Genomic DNA, 21,596 nt, shown 5'->3' with positions numbered 1-21,596 from the left:
GTGATTCTGCCATAGTTGATCTATAGCTAGTATTGATTACTAATATGGGTTACTACTATTATATGCATAAGAAATTCAAAATAAAAATACACTAGCCTAGTCTCACGCATATGTGAAATTAGTAAATAATGCTATGGATTTAGCCCTATGCTAATATAATAGACATTGTGAAACATTATGAACTGATTTGAGAGAAAAGGAGCTCTCTTCAAAAATACTGTTTAATACAGGATTCATATGAATGTTAGTTTGAATATATTTTAGGGCACACCAAGAATAGGTCTGTGGTCAAAATATCATTTTAAAATAAATATTGTAGTTAAAAATCCATGATGGAATTTAATCGAATTATATATTTTAGTGTATTTTTTTAAATATTAAAACAGTTTACAGGTCTATTGACCCAAAAGGATCTTATGTAATATGAACCTAGTGTTCTATGAATGTTAAAATGAAAAGGCTAGAAGGAAACATGTTTATCAATCATTTATTAATGGTTATGGCTGGGTGTATATAAATAGGTAATTGTAATTTGCTTCTTTTCTATTTTTAAATTTCCTATAACACCTTATAATTTTTTAGAACATTATTTAAAAAATTAAAACATGTGTTTCAATTCACCACACATATATCTAATGTCAATTACAAATAGTAAATAACCCTGCCACAAAAAATACAATTTATAATAATGAGAGTCATTTTCATAGTGGTGCCTTTTGTTTGTTTGTCTCTTTTCTTGATACATGACATCTACTTAAGAAGCTCTAGAGAAAAAAATGTATAACTACGTCTCAATTTTGAAGCTTGAGTGTTCCTTAAGCAAATACAGGTTTTAGAAAGAATAGATTTAAATGTTAAAATATACCAGAATCTGGGAAATATATTTGATTAACATATATTTTCTTTCCTTCAATTGCCATTTTTCAAGAGACTTGCCTCAGATTATGCTGTTTATTAGCTTAATTTGGGAATTGCTCTTTTAAAATTTTATGCTAATTTTCTACATTTGTCCCCTAGCATGGTTCCTTAAAAGGGCAACATCTTAAAAGCTTAAAATAAAATGATTTCTAAATAGAAATGTTTTCAACATTCAGTGGAGAGATGTTAAAATCACAGATTTTAATTATTAGCTGTGGAATATCTAGTGTCTTCCAAGTAGCCTTAGAATGTTCATTCTGCATATAAACAAGATAAAAAAATTCAGCTCTACTGTAACCAGATTTTGGATCTGGTAGCTATATATTGCTAATGAGAATACTCAGAGAATATTAACATCTTCTTGCCCTTAGTTCTCATCCTAATCATTCACATGCACATAAAAGAGCATAGCTCTGTCTCCTGGTCCTGTGTTTATTGTAGAGCATGTTAAATGAAAGCAGAAGCTTGGCATCGTCTTTGGTTTACATACCTCGGATGTAGCTGGCATTGAAACCTTTCTTCTGGATGCTAAAGTCACTTGAAAAGGACACATGCATCTCATTCGCACTTGAGTTAAATGATAGACCTTTGGCAGTTGCTCCACAAAATTTAGTCTGGCTTTCTCCATTATCAAGGGATAATGAGTCATAAATGCAATTGGGAGCTTCTTCAATGTCGAAGTCATTAAACGTTATCTGAATGATATAGCCGGTGGGGGCCTGGAGGGTCCACATGCAAGCCTGGGTGTTAGGGTAGTCATTAGGGTAGCACGGAGAAGTAAAGGTCCCAGAAGGGTTAGACAGGACAAGCCTGCAGTTGGCGCATCCTCGCACTGTTGGCCAGACAAAAGAGACACAGAGAGAAGGGCTGGGAACAGAGGCATATAATAATCCAAGAATACCACATACTGGGGATAAACTGTAAACATTTTAAAATACCAAAATATAATCATGAAAATTAAAAGGAAAATAAAACCATCTCAAAGAAGAAGTACCAATAAAGCAACAAAAAGTAAAGCAAAAATACAAAATTTTAAAGCAACTCTTTTTAAACTTGGGGGGAAGGGATCATATTCTCTGAGAATCTGATGAAAGTTTGGGAGCTCTTTCCAGTGAAATGCACAGGGTCCACAACACTTGGCATACATTTTTAGGGAGCACATGAGGTCTCAGGAGGCAACAACGGATTTCACAAATCTTCACTGACCTTAGCTAATAATCTCTAGAGTAACTGAACTGAGTTGGAGGAGGTTACAGAACCGTATGGGTAGAACTCAATACTATAAACCATGGATAAAAAGGAAGAGAAACACTTAGCAAGTAAATGTTTAAAGAGAAAACAACCAGAGTGGAATTGCTGGGTTATAAAGTAGTCCTAGTTTTAATCTTTTGAGGAGCTTCCATGGTGGCTGCACCAATTTGCATTCTTACCAACAGGTACACAGGGTTCCCTTTTCCCCATCAACAGACATTTGGACAAAGATGTTGTGCATACATACAATCAGATGTTACTCTACCATAGAAAAGAATGAAATCTTACCATTTGAGACAGACAACATGGATGGACCTAGAAGGTATTATGCTAAGTGAAATAAGTCAGACAGAGAAAGACAAATACCATAGGATTTCACTTATATGTGGAATCTAAGAGCAAAATAAACAAACTCACTGACACAGAGAACAAACTGAGAGTTGCCAGATGGGGGAAGCTGAGGGAATCACTGAAAAACATGAAGGAATTATGAGGTACAAATTGGTAGTTACAAAATAGTCGCAGGGATGTAAAGTACAGCATAGGGAATATAGTCAATAATATTGTAACAACTATGTATAAGGACAGGTGGTACTAGAATTATTGGGAGTTTCACTTTGTGAATTATATAAATGTCTACCCACTATGCAGTACACCTGAAACTAATGTAAGATAATTGAATGTCAATTGTAATTGAACAAAAATTTAAAAAGAGAAAGCAAGCCACCAATACAAAAGAATTAACATGTTATCTTCTGGCAGATTATTTTTTTTTTCTAAAATTCAAAAAAATAGTATCACCTTGAATGTGTGGAATGCTCATAGTTTTGAAAGTACATTCATTTATCACATTGGTTTATTATAGTTTGTAATTATATACTTGTGTGATTATCTCATTTATGCATTCATTCAGTGAATATTTATTGAGTGCCTGTTACAGTTAGTATATACCAATGAAGATTATATACAGGGAAGACTGAGTCTCTGAATGATTCTTGCATTTCTGTTTTGGACACAAAGATAAACAAATAATGACAATTGGTAATGAGAAGTAGAAGAAAAGTAAAGCAATCAATTATTTCTCAATTATTATTTAACCAGGCGTTGGCTACCAGGTAAAATCGGAAACCAAGATCTACTGTTTTCCCATGTAGTAATGCTTTTGCAATTAATATTCATACTTCTTTTAAGTATTTGTGTAAATGTAGGCATTAGTCTCATTTATCCAACATTCTGGATAAAGAAATCACCATGAAACTGACATGTATATTTTCAAATAATAAAGTACTTTTACCATGTTAATGTAAATCACTCTAAATTTATTGTGTTCCTCCCCTTTTCACGAAACTGAGTGCAATGAAAATGCAATAACATTTCTTGAAAATGGTAGTTATGACAAATATTATTCTTCTATATATACAGTAATATATTCAAGAGCGTATACGTTATGCTACTCAAATTAAGTTTTGCTTTTTACCATTCCCTGTAACCACCTTGTGTCATGCACTGTTTTTGTTTCATGCACCATTTTTGTGTCCTGCACTGTTTGTGTCGTGCATGGTTTTTGTGTCATGCACTGTCTTGCTAACTTTGTTCCCCATCCGTTCTTTCTAACTTGCCCTCCCTCTGTTTTGCCTCCCTATGTCTCCAACATCTTGTACACGCTTGAAGACAACCGGGAGAAAACAGTTTATGACCATCAAGTGTTTGCCAAATGCCTTATCTCAGCCATCCCTGAGCCACCGTGCTCCTCTCCGTTGTCACACTATTCAGAGCAGTGTGTTACTTCCATCCATGAGATCATTTGCTTATTGTCTTTCTTCTCCCTCTAGTCTCTAAGCTCAACAAGCAGATAGTATGTACTGTCATAGGCACCATTTACTCCTCACAGCATCCCTGACACATAAAAGACCTTTGACAAAACTGGTTATATATGGGGAGGAGGACCAAGAAAACCAGGAATTTATTTATACAAAATTGTGTATTTATTCTTACAAGTTTAAACTTCAGTCACCTTCAAAGTACTCTCAATTTGATGCAATACACCCACTGAAACTTTTTTCCACTGCTCAAAACAGTTTTTGACTTCATCAATTTTGATGCCTTTTAGTGCTTCTGCTGTTTTTTGTTTCACCTCTTTCACGTGGGCAAAACATTTCCCTTTAAGGACTTTTTTCATCAAGGAAATTAAAAAAAAAAAAGTCGCTCGGGTGAGACTGGGTGAATAGAGAGGGTGGGGCATGAGGGCCATGCATTTTGGGTCAAAAACTGCTGAGCCCTCAGAGCAGTATGGGAAGGTATACTCGGAAATCACCCATCATGAAATGGACAAATGCATCAAGAGTCTTCAAAAAATTCACTGAAGCCAAACACAGCCTCTCACAACAATGCCAGCTGGTACACAGATACAGATGGGTTCCTAAAACACTCACCTAGCAGGGGGAAGCCTACAGTATAAGGGGTCTACTGTCCAGAGGATAATTCTGGCTTTTGGGGGTTCTCCCCGCATATGCACAACCCATAGACACAGACAACAGTGTACTGATGGCCAGAGGGAAGGGAAGATGAGGACTGGGTGGAGGTGGGCTAAGAGGGGAAAATAGAGACATGTTATAGTGTCAACAATAAAAATAAAGTTAAAAAACTGGTTAAATTTATGAAAAAATTAGTTTAAATGAATGGGAAATGCCTAAATCAAAAATGACTAAGTACAGTATACGAACCTAATTCAAACAAAATCTAAATCTAAAGAAAAAGCTGAAGGGTATATGAGCTCTGGATATCTCTTCAGATGGGGTTTGGGGCTCTTTCAATTGCTTCACTCATAGCACGGGACCGAGATGAACAGAGTTCTCCGATAAGGTTGGCTTCCTGTGACTGTGCCTTGGGCTCGGGAGAGAGAAGTAATCCCAGTAAATAAACACGAATCAATCCAATAATATGCACTAAAGATTAAAAAGAAAAACACAAAGGAAAATAAGATACACTCTTTGTGCCATCCCAACATATGTGCAGGCAGCGTCATTTTTCCAAAAAGAGGCAACATTCCCCATATCCAAGACCCAAGTACTGTTCATGATATCCTTTATCACAGTACATTGCTTGTTGCCAAATTCTTTCCTAAAGAACTGAATTAAAGGTGTGGGAAAAATTAATTTGACTGATAACACTGACTATAATTTTGAACAAGTTCATCTCCCTGTGCCCCAGTGTCACCAATTTTACACCAGCGGTAATAACAGCACCTGCCTCCCAGAGTTATTGCGGGGATTACGTGGGTTAATATGGTGAATCCTGGGAGCTGTGTGGGTGCACAGTTAGCACTATTTAAGTGTTGCCTATTATCACCCACTACTAGAACACAAAATCTGTGCTTCAGCAAGAAGACACCCATAATATTCATCAAAAAACATTTAAAGCATAGTAGCTAGACAGCATTTAGAGACAGTGTTACTGAACAGTGATTATCTTAACTGGATTAAATGTCAATTAAACGAGGCACAGTGTCATCATGTTCATTATATTTATAGATCGATTCATGTTAAAGGGCTTTCATATACATTATCTCATTTGACATCATAATAACCCTGAGAATTAGTCTCACCTCCATATTCAAATGAAACAAATAAAGCTGATACAGATAAATTTGCCCAAAGTTACACACTTAATTTATAGTGAGATCGAGAGTCAAACCAGTCCTTCTGAAATTAAGTCTGGTGTCTTTCTGAAATTAACAATAGACATAGCGAAGTGGTAAGCCCAAGTACTGTTTTAAGAGACTTTGTTCAAAGGGCAATTTGTTAAACACAGTGTAATCACATTTAAAGTAATACATTTTAAGAGACTAATTTTAAAATATTTTAGTGAAGAATGTTGGAGAGTCTAAAATATAGTGCTTAGGATTTTTCCATTCGGAGAAATCAAATGTCACTGCTCACTGATTCCTACGCTATCAGCTAGTTCATTAAGAAATGAATTTGCTTTCTCATAAAGGCAGGGCTACTTAGAAAGATGGCTACTTAAGTGACCACTGAATGAAGCCTTGGTGAACCAGAGTTAACATATCATCTGGAAGTTACCGAACTCAAAGCATCTGGCTCAAGGTGTTCTCAAAGACAGTTATAGAAATCTACTCACTAATCTATAAAAACAAAGTTTTCAGGTAATCTACACAATAAAACAAATTCCACCCTCAGTTCTTGCCTATGCTTGTGAATGTTTGGCAATAATTTATTTGTGCATACTTCCACAAAACTTATTTTTCAAAGAAACTCAAACCTAAAATGGAAAACCTCCCAGTCATGCTAAAGCCTATCTTCATTTATAAACAGCATTCAGATATAGTTTCAATAACCATTATCATACTGGGTTTTTAATCTCAGAGATTTGAATTTTTCTCCACACTTGCTGCAAGCACTTCTCTGGAAACCACATATGTTCTTTAAAAGCTTCCAAAAATAGGAGTTTCATATCCCAAGAGATAACTCAAACCAAGAGATCAATTTTAGCTGCTTTCAGGGCAGATCTGTAGACGGAATGAATGTTTTTCTTACACTGTATTAAATGGTGAACAGAATGAATGCATTCAAATTAAATCTTGTTCTTTATTTGAACGTCTGTAAAACTGTCACTAATGAATTTGTTGGAAAAACCAGCCAGTGAAAATCATTTTCAGAAAACACAGCTTAAGTTACTGCTCAGCTTGTGTCTGAAGTCCTTTTCTGAATGATCTATGTGACTATATTAAATTCTAATGAATGGAAAGTCTATCATTTGCTTTAGAAGGTTTAAAATATTTAGCAGCCTTGAGGGTTTCTGAAGATTAAAGCCAAGGACCAAGCGCTGGGAGTTCTAGGGCCAGTTCTAATGCTTACATCACTGCAAAGTCAGGACAACCACGCACCAGTTCTCCTGATCCCGTGAAATGCTGCCCGGTGTAACACTGCTCTGAACTGTAAAAGGTAAATAATACTTTAGATTCTAGAATGTATCAAATGACTGATAATACTACAGCGCTGAACCACTTCATCGAAGTATTTATACTTAAGTGATTTCAGGCCTCTACGCAGATAATTTTAGGATGGCAAGGAATCCGGAGACAATCTGGCTGTGACTCTGCAATTCACTACAAATCTGCGATTCTGTTAATGTGATAGACTTGGCAAGTATCGCCAGCCTCCCTCAGCACTCCTCCTCAGGCTCTGCACTCCAAGTAGCATCTCTGTGCTGGGAGGGTTGCTCTTCGACCGGGGTTCCATGGGTCATTCCAGCACCCTGCCAGGACCCTCAGCAGCCAAGCAAGCACATCAGCTTATTCCCAAAACTCTAGTTTTCCCAGAGCTGACCAGAAAATTGTTTGATTTCCCTCTGTGATGTTTTCACCTCACAATGTTCTTTGGAAGCACGATGAATATGAAACTACCACTTTATTTCAATCACTCCAATAAAGTTTTACATAGTTAAAAAAGAAAACTAACAAGAAGTTGAATGAAAGGTTCCTTGATGAGGCATCTTTAAGCTTGACAATTTTTTGAATCGCCTAAGAAATTCACATGCACCACACCCTCATGCTTCTATCTTTTGTAAGATTGTTAACGTATAAACGGCGAGTCCTGTCTTTCCATAATCAGCTTGGCATGAGAACATTCCCCATGGAATGCCAAATGTAATACTTTTGGAAGATCCAAACAAGTGAACTGTTGTAAATCCGTGTAGAGTCTGCTTATAATATTGATGGATATCCCTTGCAAGAGGATTAAATACACAGGCACATGGGCATGCACAGGCACACACACCCACACACATTTTCATGGGAAACTATTCTCTTATGCAGTAATTGAGTTTTTCTCCAGTATTAAAAAACAAAACAAAGTAATCTAAAGGCAATGCATAATTTGAAACAACCTAAACTTCCTGGTCTTCCCATGTAATCTTCTGGTTAATATAGTCAAGTCTCTTATTCCCTTCCATTTTCCTGTGCAGTAACTCCCCAACTCTGCATGATTCCAGCCATGGATCTTCTTGCTGTCTGATGCATAGGCTTCTAAGCACTAGTGAAAAGAATTCACAAAATTGTGGACATTTTTTATACTAAAGAGGCTTCCAACTTTATCTCACTCACCCTCTGCAACATTCGATTCCTCTGAACACTCCCCGATTTTTTAGTTTCTCCCCCATGGTTCCTACCTTCTCCTTTTTCTCCTCCTGCGTTTGCTCTGCCTTCTCTGAGAATCCCTCCTTCTCTACTTGTCCTCAAATCCTTGCTATTCCAAGTACCGCCCTTAGGCCAGCAGTAGGAGCAGCAGCACCTGTTGGGAGACTGGGCAGCATGCAAAATCACCCAGGGGTACTATCCAAAATCTGTATTTTAACAAGATTCTCTGGTGATTCATAAGCTCATTAAAACCTGAGAAGTACTCCTTTAAATAACAACATACTACAGAAACTATTGCCAGTCTTCATGAACATACCTTCTCCCAAGATCTCTCCTCCCACATCACCTGCAGCCTTATTCATACCACAACTTCTGGTTACTTGGTCAGATTCTCTCCTTGAGACTTTGAAGTCAGAACTACAGATAATTTATTCAGATAATGGTGAACAATGCAATGATGAAATTATATACATTCAAAGGTAGAAGATGCCTTAGCTACTTGCAAAGAACACTAATGGGTAGATAAAAAAAGAGAGAGAGGGAGAGCAAGAGAAAAGGTACAGAACAAAGAGAGGAAACAGATGTTTGGGAAACACAAAAACTTTAATTCCATACCTAGTAATTAATGGGAGGAGCTGCTCTTTGTAGCTTGCCTTTGGATTCTATGACAAGAACTCTTATTATACCTACTGTCCTACTTAACTTTATCTAGCTTTAGTAGGTCGCTGTTCCTTACAACCAAGTGTGCTTCAAGCCCGTAGTTTTTGGGGCTCTCTTCAATGGTCCTTTCTCTACACTCATTCTCTCTGGGTGGTCTCATCCAAACACAGGCCTTCATTATGTTCAGATACTGATGACGTACATGTTCTACTGAGCACCACGCCCATAGTCGTGAATGTCTACTTGACATCTCCACTTGGATATCCCGTAGACCCCTCAATCCAAATGCCAGTCCTCTAATAATTTGTTTTCTTTATACACTAAATAATTGTTAGTAGTATAAGACCAAGCCGAGCTAGGACTCCAAATATCCTTTGTCTCTTCTTTCTCCCACACCATGTCAAATAGTTTGTCAAGAGATATGATGTTTATTTTATTCACAACCATTTAGTTTATTCCCTCATATCATCCCCATGGCCACTTAGTTTAAGGTTCTCATTTTTTCTTTCTTGGACAAAAATCTCAGTAACTAGTCTTCCTGTCAAAAGTCTTGTTACCTCCAACTCATCCTCCACATCACTACAACATCTATGAAAATGAAAATACAAGTCTAAAAGTATGTTTTCTGTAACTCAAAATTTTCTCAGGGATCCAATAAAATAAGCTTTTTTGAATGACACATACAGTATTCTATATATGCCCTCTTCATACATTCTAATCCATCTCTTAACCATCTCCCACATCTGTTCACTGAACAAATACTTCACTTCATAGTTGTTAAGCATGTTTGTGCCAGGCACTGTAATCGGTGCTGGGAATACAGCCATGGATAAGATATAACTTCTGACTTTAAAGAATGTATACGCTATTGTAAAGGAAGATAAATAAGTAGATAGTGATAATGCAATGTGAAAATTGCTGGATAGAGCAGGTAGGTTGAGTATGATAATATAGGTTTAAACTCCCTAGAAATGGTACCATTTCTAACAGATGAAAAAGGAACTGAGACCTAAATATGCAGCATAGAAGTGAGCCAATAAAGAAGGGAGGCAGATGAGAAAAAAAAGAAGAATGTTCTGGGCAGTTGGGTCAGCAAATGCAAAGCCTTGCAGGTGAGAGAGAGCATGGATTGTCCAAGCAACTTACGAGTTTTGCAGAAGCATAGTGTGCAAAGTGGGGAGAAAGTAAGAGATAAAATCGCAAGGGAGGCAGAGATGAGGTTCGGTAGGATTTTGCAAACCATGCTGAAGAAAATGAAAAATTATCATAAAAGCAGAAGTGAAAATAAAAGGTTTTAATTATGGGAAAGTAATATAATCAGATTTATGTTTAGCACAGATATTTTTTAAAAACCTCGCCCTTTTATACATAAACAACACAAAACTACCAGTGAACAAAGACCCTTGTAAGAATCACTGCAGCCAAACTCAAAGGACTTCAAAGATGACAAGAAGAAAGACAAAAGACAGCAAGCTACCATGACAGCTTGTTTGTGGAAAGCAAATAGCTGTCACAGTGGCAGGGAAGATTAATCTGCACAGACTCACTGAAGCAAAACCTAACTGTTGATGGGAAAACAGAAAAGCAGTGAAGTGACCAACCCAGAGTTCACTGCAGGTCTGTCTCAACTTTGATCCTGCATGTTCCATTACTCCAAAAGAAAAACTGAGGGCGCTGTAAAAAACGCCCACCTTGTCCATGCCGAGACTGTTCATGCCACTCAAGATTGTCACAGACAATCTTTACATAAGGACTATCTAGGCAACATTCGCAGGGTAAAACTGGTTTTGGTTTTTGTTGGCATTGACCAGAAAAATATTGCTAAACATTACCAACACAAGTGGAGAATGTTCTAACCTGATAAAAGCTCATTATAGTTCTAATACCCATGAAGGCAATGAGGAAACTACTGGCTAAACGGTGCATTACTAACTTTTCGAGCACATGAACTGTCCATATAAAGTACTAGGAATATATTTCGCTTATAGTAAGATGCTCAAAAAATATTAGTTTTTAGTGTTGTTGTGATTATGATTGTTATTTAATAGCAGAGCATGTTAGCCACATTTCAGTTTGTTTATTCACTCATTCATTCATTCCGTTTTCTGGGCCCCCACTTCCATTCATTTCCAGCTTTCTTTTCGGTATCTGCACACAGGGCTACCAGAGGGGGAGGAGGGCAGGTAGGAGTAAAACAAATTTGAAAAGTCAGTGAAGGTTATTGCTTCCAATTTATTCCATGTTATGTGGTGCAGGTGAAGAACCTGAAATTAATAGCTAGAACAAGTTGTGGTTGTAAAAACCTGCCCTCCCAATAGGTTGGGAGAATATATTGGGAAGAAGGTGGCGGTCACAGGGTAACTGCGCATCTTAGCTCAAGTTTTCCAAATAAGCCTTTAATTTGAGGGTATTAAACAACCCACTCAGGTCTGTACACAGAAATGGAAGCAGTTTAAATAGTCAAGGTTTGGTGCAGAGCAAATTATAGATGCAACTGGCATAATTGTGTCTTTTAAGGAATACTTTTTATGTTAACATCTTAGTAATAAGAAAGGTCTGATGTAAAATTTCCATAATATAGATTTTTAAAAATAGAAATATTTTCTCAGTAAAACTTTCCATAACATACATAAATAGCTTGTTTAAATATGCTGTCTAATTGGCTTGAGTTAATTCATTGCTAGAATTACTTTTCAAAATATTTGTATGATGTTAAAATTTATAATGTTAAACTATGCATATGTTTTAACATAGATTTCAAATATAATATGTAAGTATATAAGAGAGAGAGAAATATATAATCTTAAGTATTTTTCAGCAAGCTCTGAAATTGAACTTTAAAAACATCTTTTTTTAGTCTAACTCCTTTCTATCTAAATTACGTAATCTAGCTAGTGAAAAATATTTTGTTATTATTGCAAAAAAAAAAAAGTCATCATGGCTAGGACAGTGTGTTTATTAAGCTGAACCTGACTTACTTTCAAGATCCTTTCCATATCTAAAATTATGCTTTTCAAAGTATTTCCTTTACAATTTGAATACAAGCCATATAAACTTGTACAGCATGTTATCGTTAACAATATGGAGAAAGAGGAGTGAGATAACAGTAACAACAGTAATTACAAGTAGCATTTAGTGAGTAATTACTTTGTGCCAAATGAGAGCAAACTGCCCTCCTCTTGAAAGAGCGGGGTTTCTGTGGACAACTAGCCATAGGACAAGTGGATCCCAGTGGATTCTAGTCTTGGCTCTTCCGTTAGCCAACCATGTGACTCTGAGCTTGTCACTAGGCATTCCACATCTGAAAGAAGTGTCTGTTTTGGTTTGAAAACCCTAGCATGGGTGATAGATTCAGGTCCTTACACACAACAGAGCTTCAGTTGCTCCCTGTACTAGGAAGAAGTTTCCAGGAGGGCCATAAAGACAGCAGACACTTCCCTAAGGAAAAGAGTGTGCTGACGTATAGTTTGCGAGATCCTGAGACAAGATGGTCTTTCTGAGTAGTCATGAATCTCAGCCTATTTGTATTCATTTGTCCACTTTGAGGCCATCAGTCAGCCAATACAGATCGAATGAAATTAGAGCTAATGGTCAGCAAACATCCTGGCTTCTGGGACATATTCCGACTGCTCAAGAAAATTTCCACATCTTGCTAACAGTCCTTATGCTATTCTGAATATTGCTGGCTTAGAATTATAGAGCTAGCTGTGACAGATTGTGAAGATTTAGAGTGTGGTTACATCAGGAAAAAAAAATCACCTCCTTTCTACTTAATGTAACTGCTTTAGTGCGTTATTGATGCCTACCAGCTTACTTTACAAAAGAAAAACAGTTTACTTTTATAAAGTTAACACACCTATTGAAAAGCAAGGTGGAATTTCAGCTTGCCACACCATCATCAAAACGATCTAATTGATCTAATTTCAAGATCTAATTAGATCTAGTTGATCTAATTTCAAGTTGCCCTGGGTTGGGGATGGGGTGATGTAGGTATTAACCCAATAGAGCCTCTGGCTGGTTATGTGCATCAGGGCAGCTCAATCAGCTTCTCCACATTTAAAGGGCTTCGCCGCTGCCCAGGGGGTCCTCCACATCAATCACAAGGCTGTGGCAAAAACACACTTGGAAAAGTTCATGAAGTTCACCAAACTTTATAATTATAAGTTTCCGGGATAGTATAAAAATTGACTTGCTTACGGTCTTCTTTCAGCCGGTTCTATTTTTAAACTTCAGAAAAATGGGACAGCGACTTGTTATAGGTGGGTGAATAAGGTCACACCTGCAAGCAAGCCCACGAGAAAGCCAAACCACGAAACGGGGGTGGGCTGGGCGGCCTATGGAGCAAACAGTGCCGTGTGCTTCCCGCTGGAGGCGCAGACCTGAGAACAGAAGGTTGTCAGTGCCCCAGAGGTCTGGGCAAGGGCAAACCTCACTGTCGCTGGGGAGAGCAGGCTGCCTACGCTGCAAACATCTGCTCCATCATGTTGGGGGAGCTGAAAGATCACTCAAAACTTCTGTAAAATGGTTTGTATGTTCTGGATTACCACTCAGCTTTGCAGTGTTTGAGAGAAAGATTCCTTTCATGATCCCAGTTAAAACAGTATGTAGGAAAGTTTTGTAGGGTAATATCTAAGAAGTTATTTAGAAATAATACTAGGTATAATTCTATTCTGCTCCAATACAAGCTGTATAAAACATAGTCACCCCACACTGTTTTATTGACTTGAGAGAGACATCGATTTGTTGTTCCAATTAGTTACGCATTCATTGGTTGATCCTTTTATGTGCCCTGACCGAGGACTGAACCCACAACTTTGGTTTATAGGGATGACACTGACCACCTGAGCTACCCAGCCAGGGCGGTCACCCCACTCTTTATCAAAATAACACTAATAAATGGGCACACTGAGCCCCAGTGATTACTGAAATTACATAGGAAGGTCAATCTTAGAGAAAAAAAACTGAAAGGAAATTTCAAACAATGGCACTTCAGGATCTAATATAAATACACAGCTTTAGACACACATACATCATTTTCCTAGGAAAGGATTTCTGATGGGAAGACTATGTACCATTTTGGCATCAAAACTCAACTAAGAAAAGATAAACTTTAAGTTTCTGAATGCTTTAATAATGAATTAAAGTAAGTAGAAGATATTTGGAGAATAGATCTTTCCGAGAGTTATTTGCTAAGATAATTAGAGCTGAATCTCTACTCAGGGAAATAAAAATGATTTTTTTTCTCCCTCCAGTATAATCGGCTGACTTTCAGTTTTTAGGATGAGCAAGACATGAGGCATTTTTCTGAAGGACCCAGCCAATGCAGTGTTGTTCTAATGGAAGGGCTGCTGCTAGCTTCGCTATGCAAAATGGGCTGCAAAACAGTCAATTGAAATTTTAATAGAAGTTAATATTTGCTTATAAAATGACATTAATAGTTTATACACATGTGTGTGATTTTGCCTGAAAGGAAGTTTTTTAAATTACCAACATTTTTCTGTAATACATCATTTTTATGGATATTATTTTATGATGTTTTACAGATTTCTATAAAACTAAGTCATGATTCAAAAGCAGGCAATGAAGATGAAGTTCCTTGTTTGCTATTTGTCTTATAACAAACATGGTCAGTAAGAAGTATATATATGATATTGAACTTAAAATGCAGGCCAAAGCTCTTGACCAAAACATACTTTTCTAAGTGATTGTAAGACAATGTATAGCTGCCAAAGTGAGGACCACATCTAGTCATTACCAACTCGGACACAGCAAAGTCCCCCTTTCGCAAACTATGAGAAAAGCAAAACCTTGAAGGAGAGCCTATCTTTTTATTTCTGTTTACTATATTTAAACATTTGCTCACAGAGAGCTGAAAATTAAACACCTATAGTTCACAGAAGCTCTTTTGGACACAAATCTAAGTTTCTATTTGAACTGGCTTCAGAGTTGCTCCAATGCCAACATCTTTACAGCTGCTCTCAGTATGTAAACCCCCCATACACTTGACTGGAAATAGCACACTGCCTGACTGGAACTTTCTGCGCAGCATTTCAGTGAAAGACACTACTGTCCTCCCAAGCACATTATTCAACAATTAGATTTGGGCTGCTGAAGCTAGAGACAAAGGCAGCACTATACCCTGTTTAGTTCTATCAATTCACTTCATGACATCATTTTTAGGTACAGCCTTTCAATTCACAGTTTGATTTTTTTTCACATGACTTCAAGTGATGCTGAAGCCATGTAAAAAGATATATATCTACCTTCTGGGGTACACCCATTTCAGAAATATAAAAAATTAGGATTTTAGTTAGAAAATCTCATATGTTAGTGTAACCTTTCTATCAAAATCATTAAGACAAAACTTAATGTTAATAAAATTTCAATGAAAACATATAACAAATTGTATGTATTCCAATTGGTACAGGTGCAAATAATACTAATGTGCGGATCCTTTCTCTGTCTTTGGTGGATTAAAAAATTTTTAAAAGAAAATATAATGTCAATGCTCAGTTGATTTGATCCAAGATTTTAGGGGAAGGCTGGGAGGAAACATTCTACACTGAGAATGTTTGGTATGAGTTGTGATTAAATCACCATGTTAGATATAACTGTAATAGCATGATGACAGATTAAACTATCACTTTCTCCTCTCAACCTCCTTTAATAGTTGATGGTAAGAAACTCAGAAAAGTACAATAAAATATATTTTGGACATAGCTTGGGTGGGAGCCCTTTGCTGTCTGCTTCCTCTTTGAATCTTTGGGTTATATCCAATAAAAATGGAAGTAGAGACAAAAAAATTTAGATATCTCTAAGATGACCCACTTATCTTGAGTTCATACTTTGACATTGTATAGTGCCAGGACACAAAGTTACAGACTTCCTGCATCTCACACAGAAAAGGTTTTGGGTGGTGTTTTGTTCATTTTTTTTTTTCTTTTTTGGTGGTGGGGGTGGTAGGGATCTGAAAATCTTGTGGTACAGCCTCTGAAATTTAAGACTATTTTCCTTGGCACTCTTCATCGAATTTTATTTCCTTGTTTTCTTTGACGGATATTTTTTTCTCAATTAAATACCAAAAATTCATAAGATGGACCAGGCTAAAAAAAAAAAAAAAAAAAAAAAAGGAATAAAAAAGCATGGAGTTCTACATGTACACAGATAATGTGTTTCTTCTGGGTGCATATATGATATATGTGCAGGTAATTTCCACAAGGTTAGGAAACATCATCTCCTTGATTCGCTTTTAAATCTCCAGTGCCTAGTGTTACATATGGCAAAGATTCACCATTTAAATACCCAGAAATTGAGGGAAAAGGACAAACACATACATACACACACGTTGTACCTCAAAATATATACAACACTGACATACATAACTTATGTTTTTAAATATGTGTATTTCAAGATGATATTCTTAAATAATCAGGATTTTTACATGGTAGAAGAACACCAAGTTGTTTGTTTCTTCCTGGTCATAAAAGTTGAACTGAATTCCATTCTAAACTGAGATTATATTTGATTTCATATAGTATGCTTGCTTTACTCTAGTCAATCTATACACACTCAACACATATTATGTATGAGGCATGCATTGTAAGTACTAAAAAGGAAATGATTTACTTCAGGGGAAACAACAAGCCACAGTGGAGGTGCCATAAACTTCCTGACACAGGGTCATTGCACTTAAGGCCAGTCGTTGCTTCATGCATTGTTTCATCCTGAACCACCAGGATCTCTCATCTTAACACTGAGTAGGATATTACTGCTTGTAGAAACCTTGTTCACTAACTGCATGCCCCTCATTTTACAGATGTGGAAGGCCCAGGGATACCAACTGATATGCCAGAGATAACCAAGTATCTTGCCCGAGAGAACCCTGTGAATTAAAATCAAAATGAGGTCCCCTGGTGTGTCTCAGTTGGTTGGGTGTCAGCCTGCAAACTCCAAGGTTGCGGCTTCGATTCCAGGTTAGACATGCCTGGGTTGTGGGCTCAGTCCCCAGTCAGGGCGCATGTAAGGGGCAACTGATTGATGTTGCACTCTTGCATCAATGTTTCTCTCCCTCTATTTCTCCCTTCCTTCCCCTAGAAATAAATAAATAAATAAAATCATCAAAATGAAAATCCTTTCTGTTTCCCAATTGTAAAAGTAAATATTCTCTATGTATATGCTTACACTAAATTTAAGCATAGCAAATAAATTTGAGAGAGCCTAAGGTGTCTCAAGTCACGTACAAGTCATCTTGTCTCAAGTCAAGTCTTACAATAACCTCACAAAGTCTAGTGTTACCACTATTTTACTGATGAGAAAACTGAGATTTCAGGACATCATTTTAATGAATTACTTTGCTTGTGTCATCTCTTCTATACACTTCTAATAGTCAGGGATCACATACAACTTGGTTTAGTCAGTAATTACATGCTAAATCTATTTCTAATGGTGGTAGTATGTATGGGTGGTCGTAATATTAATAATGACAATTGACCTAATCTTCAAATTTTCTCCAAAATCAAAAGTATTTTAAGTAATCCTTGAGTTTCGATAATCCACTCCACCATCTTTCTTACTGTTAGAAGCAACATGAAAAAATCATAAGCTTTGGAGGCAGGGATACTTGCCATTTGCATGTGACCTTGGGCACATTATTTCTTCTTGGAAAAGGGAAGACATCACCTCCTTTTATTATGGTTACTGCATGGGTTATGAAACCTCCTATGAAGGGTCTTATACAAAGGCTGACAGTACTATAGTCATTTGATTACTGGTGGTCTAATTTGGGTCAGTCATCAATTCAAAGACTGCAGCCTGAAAATCAGGAGAAGGCTGAGACTCAGAAGGTGGGCAATGGAAGAATTAGGAAAAATCACCAAGAGCAAAGATGTCATTAGAGACCAAGGCTAAGAGCACTCACACCCGGAATTCCCAATTACTATTGTACGAATGTGAAAGTTAGAGAGTGAAGAAGACTGATAGAAAAAACAATTCATTTGAAATACAGTGTTGGAGGAAAGCTCTACATATACCCTGGACCACCAGGAAGACAAACAAGTGGATTCCAGAGCAAATTTAGCTTGAAACATCGTTAGAGCAACAATAACAAAAAATGATAGAACTGAAATTGTCCTACTTTGGGTATATCACAGAAGGCAGAATTCTTTGGAAAAGACAATAATGCTGGGAAAAATAGAAGGCAGCAGGGAAAAAGAAAGACCAAATGTGAAATGGATTGACTCCATGAAAGAAGCCATAGGCAGGAGTCTACAGGAGCCTAGCAGGGCTGCTGAGGGCAGAACATGGTGGACACCACTCACTCACAGAATCACCAGGAGTCCGAGTCCAATCAACTACACATAACACACAAGAAATGCTGCAGAACACTGACCAGATCCCTCTTCGGCACTGTATTCTTCTCTCAGCTGAGACAGTTTGGCACTGACAGCTCAAGGCTGAGTCTCCCTCAGAAGCCTGCTGTCAGCTGATTAGAGACGACTTGTCCAAAGTCAGGCACCCTTCTTGAGGTAGCCTCCACCTGGTGACTGACCAAAATAGGGGTACAATGCCCAACTCTCTTTCCACAATCTAGAACTCCGAAAGGCCTCCCAGCTCCAGAGCTGCCTGTTGCATCTGCTAAGGTGATTGTAGTGACTGTCGAAGCCCAGTTCACCCTCTGCCCTGTTCTTCATTTGCCAACTGATGTTGATTGAAGAATACTCCTCGGTAAACCTTTTACACGCTAATCTCCATCTCAGAGTTTGAGTCACAGGAACTCTACCTGCAATATCTGGTCATTTCATTGTCTTATGCTTGAATTAAACAATAGACATTGAGGATGCTTAATAAAACAACAACAACAACAAACCAACCTCCGTTCAAACTGCAGAAATGTAGTAGAAAAGTACTGAAGTCGCAAGCTAGGTATATTGGGTTGCATATATAATACCTCAGCTTTAGATTCCCTTTAGTTCTCTCTTTAGATCCTGGCATTTCTACCAGGCTAAGAAAAAATGTTACTTGTTTTGAAAATAATAATTATATTTCATCAAATTCCAATCAATTCACAGCAAAATGACTAATTTAAAGATTGTGATGTTTTTCTTAACAGATGTGGAATGCAGAACTTTCTAGATTAATCTATCCCAGTGGAAGTTCATTAAATAATTTGTTGTGGAACACTAATCAAAGTATATTTTTGATAAGTGAAATTGCCTATATTACCATCAAGACAAAGTAAATTTGAGGTACCTAGTTCTTCTGTGTCTATGAACTCTAAATATCTGATAAGAAAACTTTAGGATTAAGTATTTTTCTGCTCATGATGCATTAAGTTTCTGAAGTACAGAAAGAAAGTTACTTAGTTACTGAAGTGCATTTTGTATTCACACTGAAGTAAGATACTTTCACATGATATTAGGAATAAACAGGAGACTTTTATATAATGTGGGGAGTTAGAAAATGATATTTCCTTCCGATCCTATTTTTACCAATCCAAGGATACACATTGTTCCCAATGAAAAGAGACCTATCTCACGCCTATATCTAAATTTGCCTCTTCCATTTGATCTTGTAACATTTGCTACAGAGTCTAATTATAAGAAGGCTCAGTTGATCAAAGCTGGATTTTCATATTCCCTTTGATGTATCCTCTAGAGGGTTTAACAAACACCATTTTAAAAATATACTGTGCTAGAACATAAACCTATCAGTCATCTTTGTTTTTTATTGAATTTCTGGTAAGCGGGTGGTGTGATGATTCTCAAAACCTTAACTCCACCACCCCATTACCATGTAGCTAATGGGTTCAGAAAAATCCAACCACAAAAACATAATCACAGTAGTTCTCTGTAAAGAGGTACCTGAAACCTCATTGATTACGACACTTAGAATGTTCCCTGTGAAGGTCAAATTCAAAACATATTTTATGAAAAATAAACCTTTATGTTTAGATTTTAAACCTGTTGGCCAGAAAAAAAAACATGGTAGTTTGGTCCAAAATATAAAAAAAAACTAACATAGGACTCCAGGAGACTATTTAGCTACTTTATTTAAATACAAACTCTTGTCAGTATTTGGAATCTATGATGAAGTGTTTCCTGGGAATTTAGAAATCAGATTTTTTAAGTGTTAAATTTTAACTCTTTTGTATTGATATCAGCAGTCATCCTAGAAAAAACGCCTCTTTCTGAGTAAGACTTGACTGTTATTAGGATAAATCTGGAAAATACAGTGAGTATGGTAAAAGGAAAATCAACAACTATGAGGTCCATGAGCACAGGGACTTTCTTATTTACCAACGTAACTCCAAACCCAGCATAATCACTGGCCCTGGCCCTGAGAATGAATGAGTGTATGAATGAACATGTGTATGAACAAGCAAATATTAGCTCGGATAAATCCACCTTTCCCTGAAGGACCAGCCTTCAGCGAGGCCCTCGGGAAACAGGTTTAGCAGCCTTCCTACTGGCAGCCCACTGTCCTGATCCCGCCCTGCAGACGCCAGGGCTTCCCCCCGCCCCTCCCCCCCCTCCCCCCGCCGCCTGCCGCGCCCACCCCCCCTCCCCCGGCAGAGGCCACAGCGCGATCATAAACGTGAGAAAACGACTTCACATTCTTTGTCATCTCAACATTAATCAAAGACAAGTAACACCTAACTTAATGGATTAATAAACCAATTTTGCCACAAAGTATACACACACTACTCGTTACAAGTTTGACTATTAAAACAGACACTTTAATCATGTAATAACAAAACTGCCCTTTTCTATGCTATGCTTTAGCCCCAAGCTATTAGCTATGTTGCCATTGGGGAAATACAATTTTAGTTGATGAAGCTATTTGATCATAAATGTACATGAGACATAGAGTATACCATCTTAAAAGGTATATTCAAATCATGCTGTGGGGGTGGGGGGCTGCTCTTTTTATATTCTGTTTTCCTTCCCTTTTGCATGTCAGAAACGCCCACTAAAAATCCATGCAGTTAACCGGCATGTAAACCAGAGAGACTATTTTGATGTGAAAAGATTTCTAACCAAAAATATAAAGAAGTTTAATATAGTGGTTAATTTTATATTTACAAACAAAACTTTTGTTTAGTATTTTCATTATGTACATGTTTATAGTGATCAGCCAACACATAGAAGCAGAACAGCTTTCTCTGTGGCTGCCAATGATGCTGAGGTATTTTTTTCAAGTTATGTACACTTTCCTCAGTTTACTTCTTAATTGAAAACTAAAGAAAAAATAGGAACTGCATTTTTTATCAAAAAATTCGTAGTACATATTTTTTCCTACATTGTCACTCTGTAGAAAATTTCCCAGTCATGTAAAAGCTTTTAAAATGAAAAATGAATATTCCTCAAGTGTCCTCTGACTTCATAACTGACAATATTTTACAATCCAATTACTGAATGCCTCATCATTTAACCTTTATTTGAGCTGGTTTGACTCTTAATTTTCCTATGTCGTAGCCTCACGTACCAGGGGTTATTGAAGTGAGAGTAAAATCAGTTCATTTCCTACTCGCCTTATCAGTTAAAGGGATTTTCAAATATCCTTATAGTCATCAATCTATTTTATCACAAAGACAACTTGACAACTACAATTCTAT

General features: G+C 37.1%; 1 protein-coding gene across 2 annotated transcripts in view; it reads right to left on the bottom strand.

Annotated features, from left to right (window-relative positions):
* ADGRG6 (adhesion G protein-coupled receptor G6) overlaps positions 1-21,596 on the bottom strand; it is a 128,259-nt gene that overhangs the window by 62,736 nt on the left and 43,927 nt on the right. For both annotated transcript variants that reach the window (XM_054570045.1, XM_054570044.1), the window contains exon 3: positions 1,409-1,750. In XM_054570045.1, the coding sequence (XP_054426020.1) occupies positions 1,409-1,750 (342 nt within the window). The remainder of the gene's footprint in view (positions 1-1,408; positions 1,751-21,596) is intronic.

Source organism: Pteronotus mesoamericanus, unplaced genomic scaffold (genome assembly GCF_021234165.1).
Source record: "Pteronotus mesoamericanus isolate MK-2021 breed Mesoamerican mustached bat unplaced genomic scaffold, CSHL_Meso_final contig_20, whole genome shotgun sequence".
Classification (NCBI taxonomy): domain Eukaryota; kingdom Metazoa; phylum Chordata; class Mammalia; order Chiroptera; family Mormoopidae; genus Pteronotus; species Pteronotus mesoamericanus.
The sequence above is the reverse complement of the archived record's forward strand: the minus strand, read 5'-3'. Positions and strand labels throughout refer to the sequence as shown.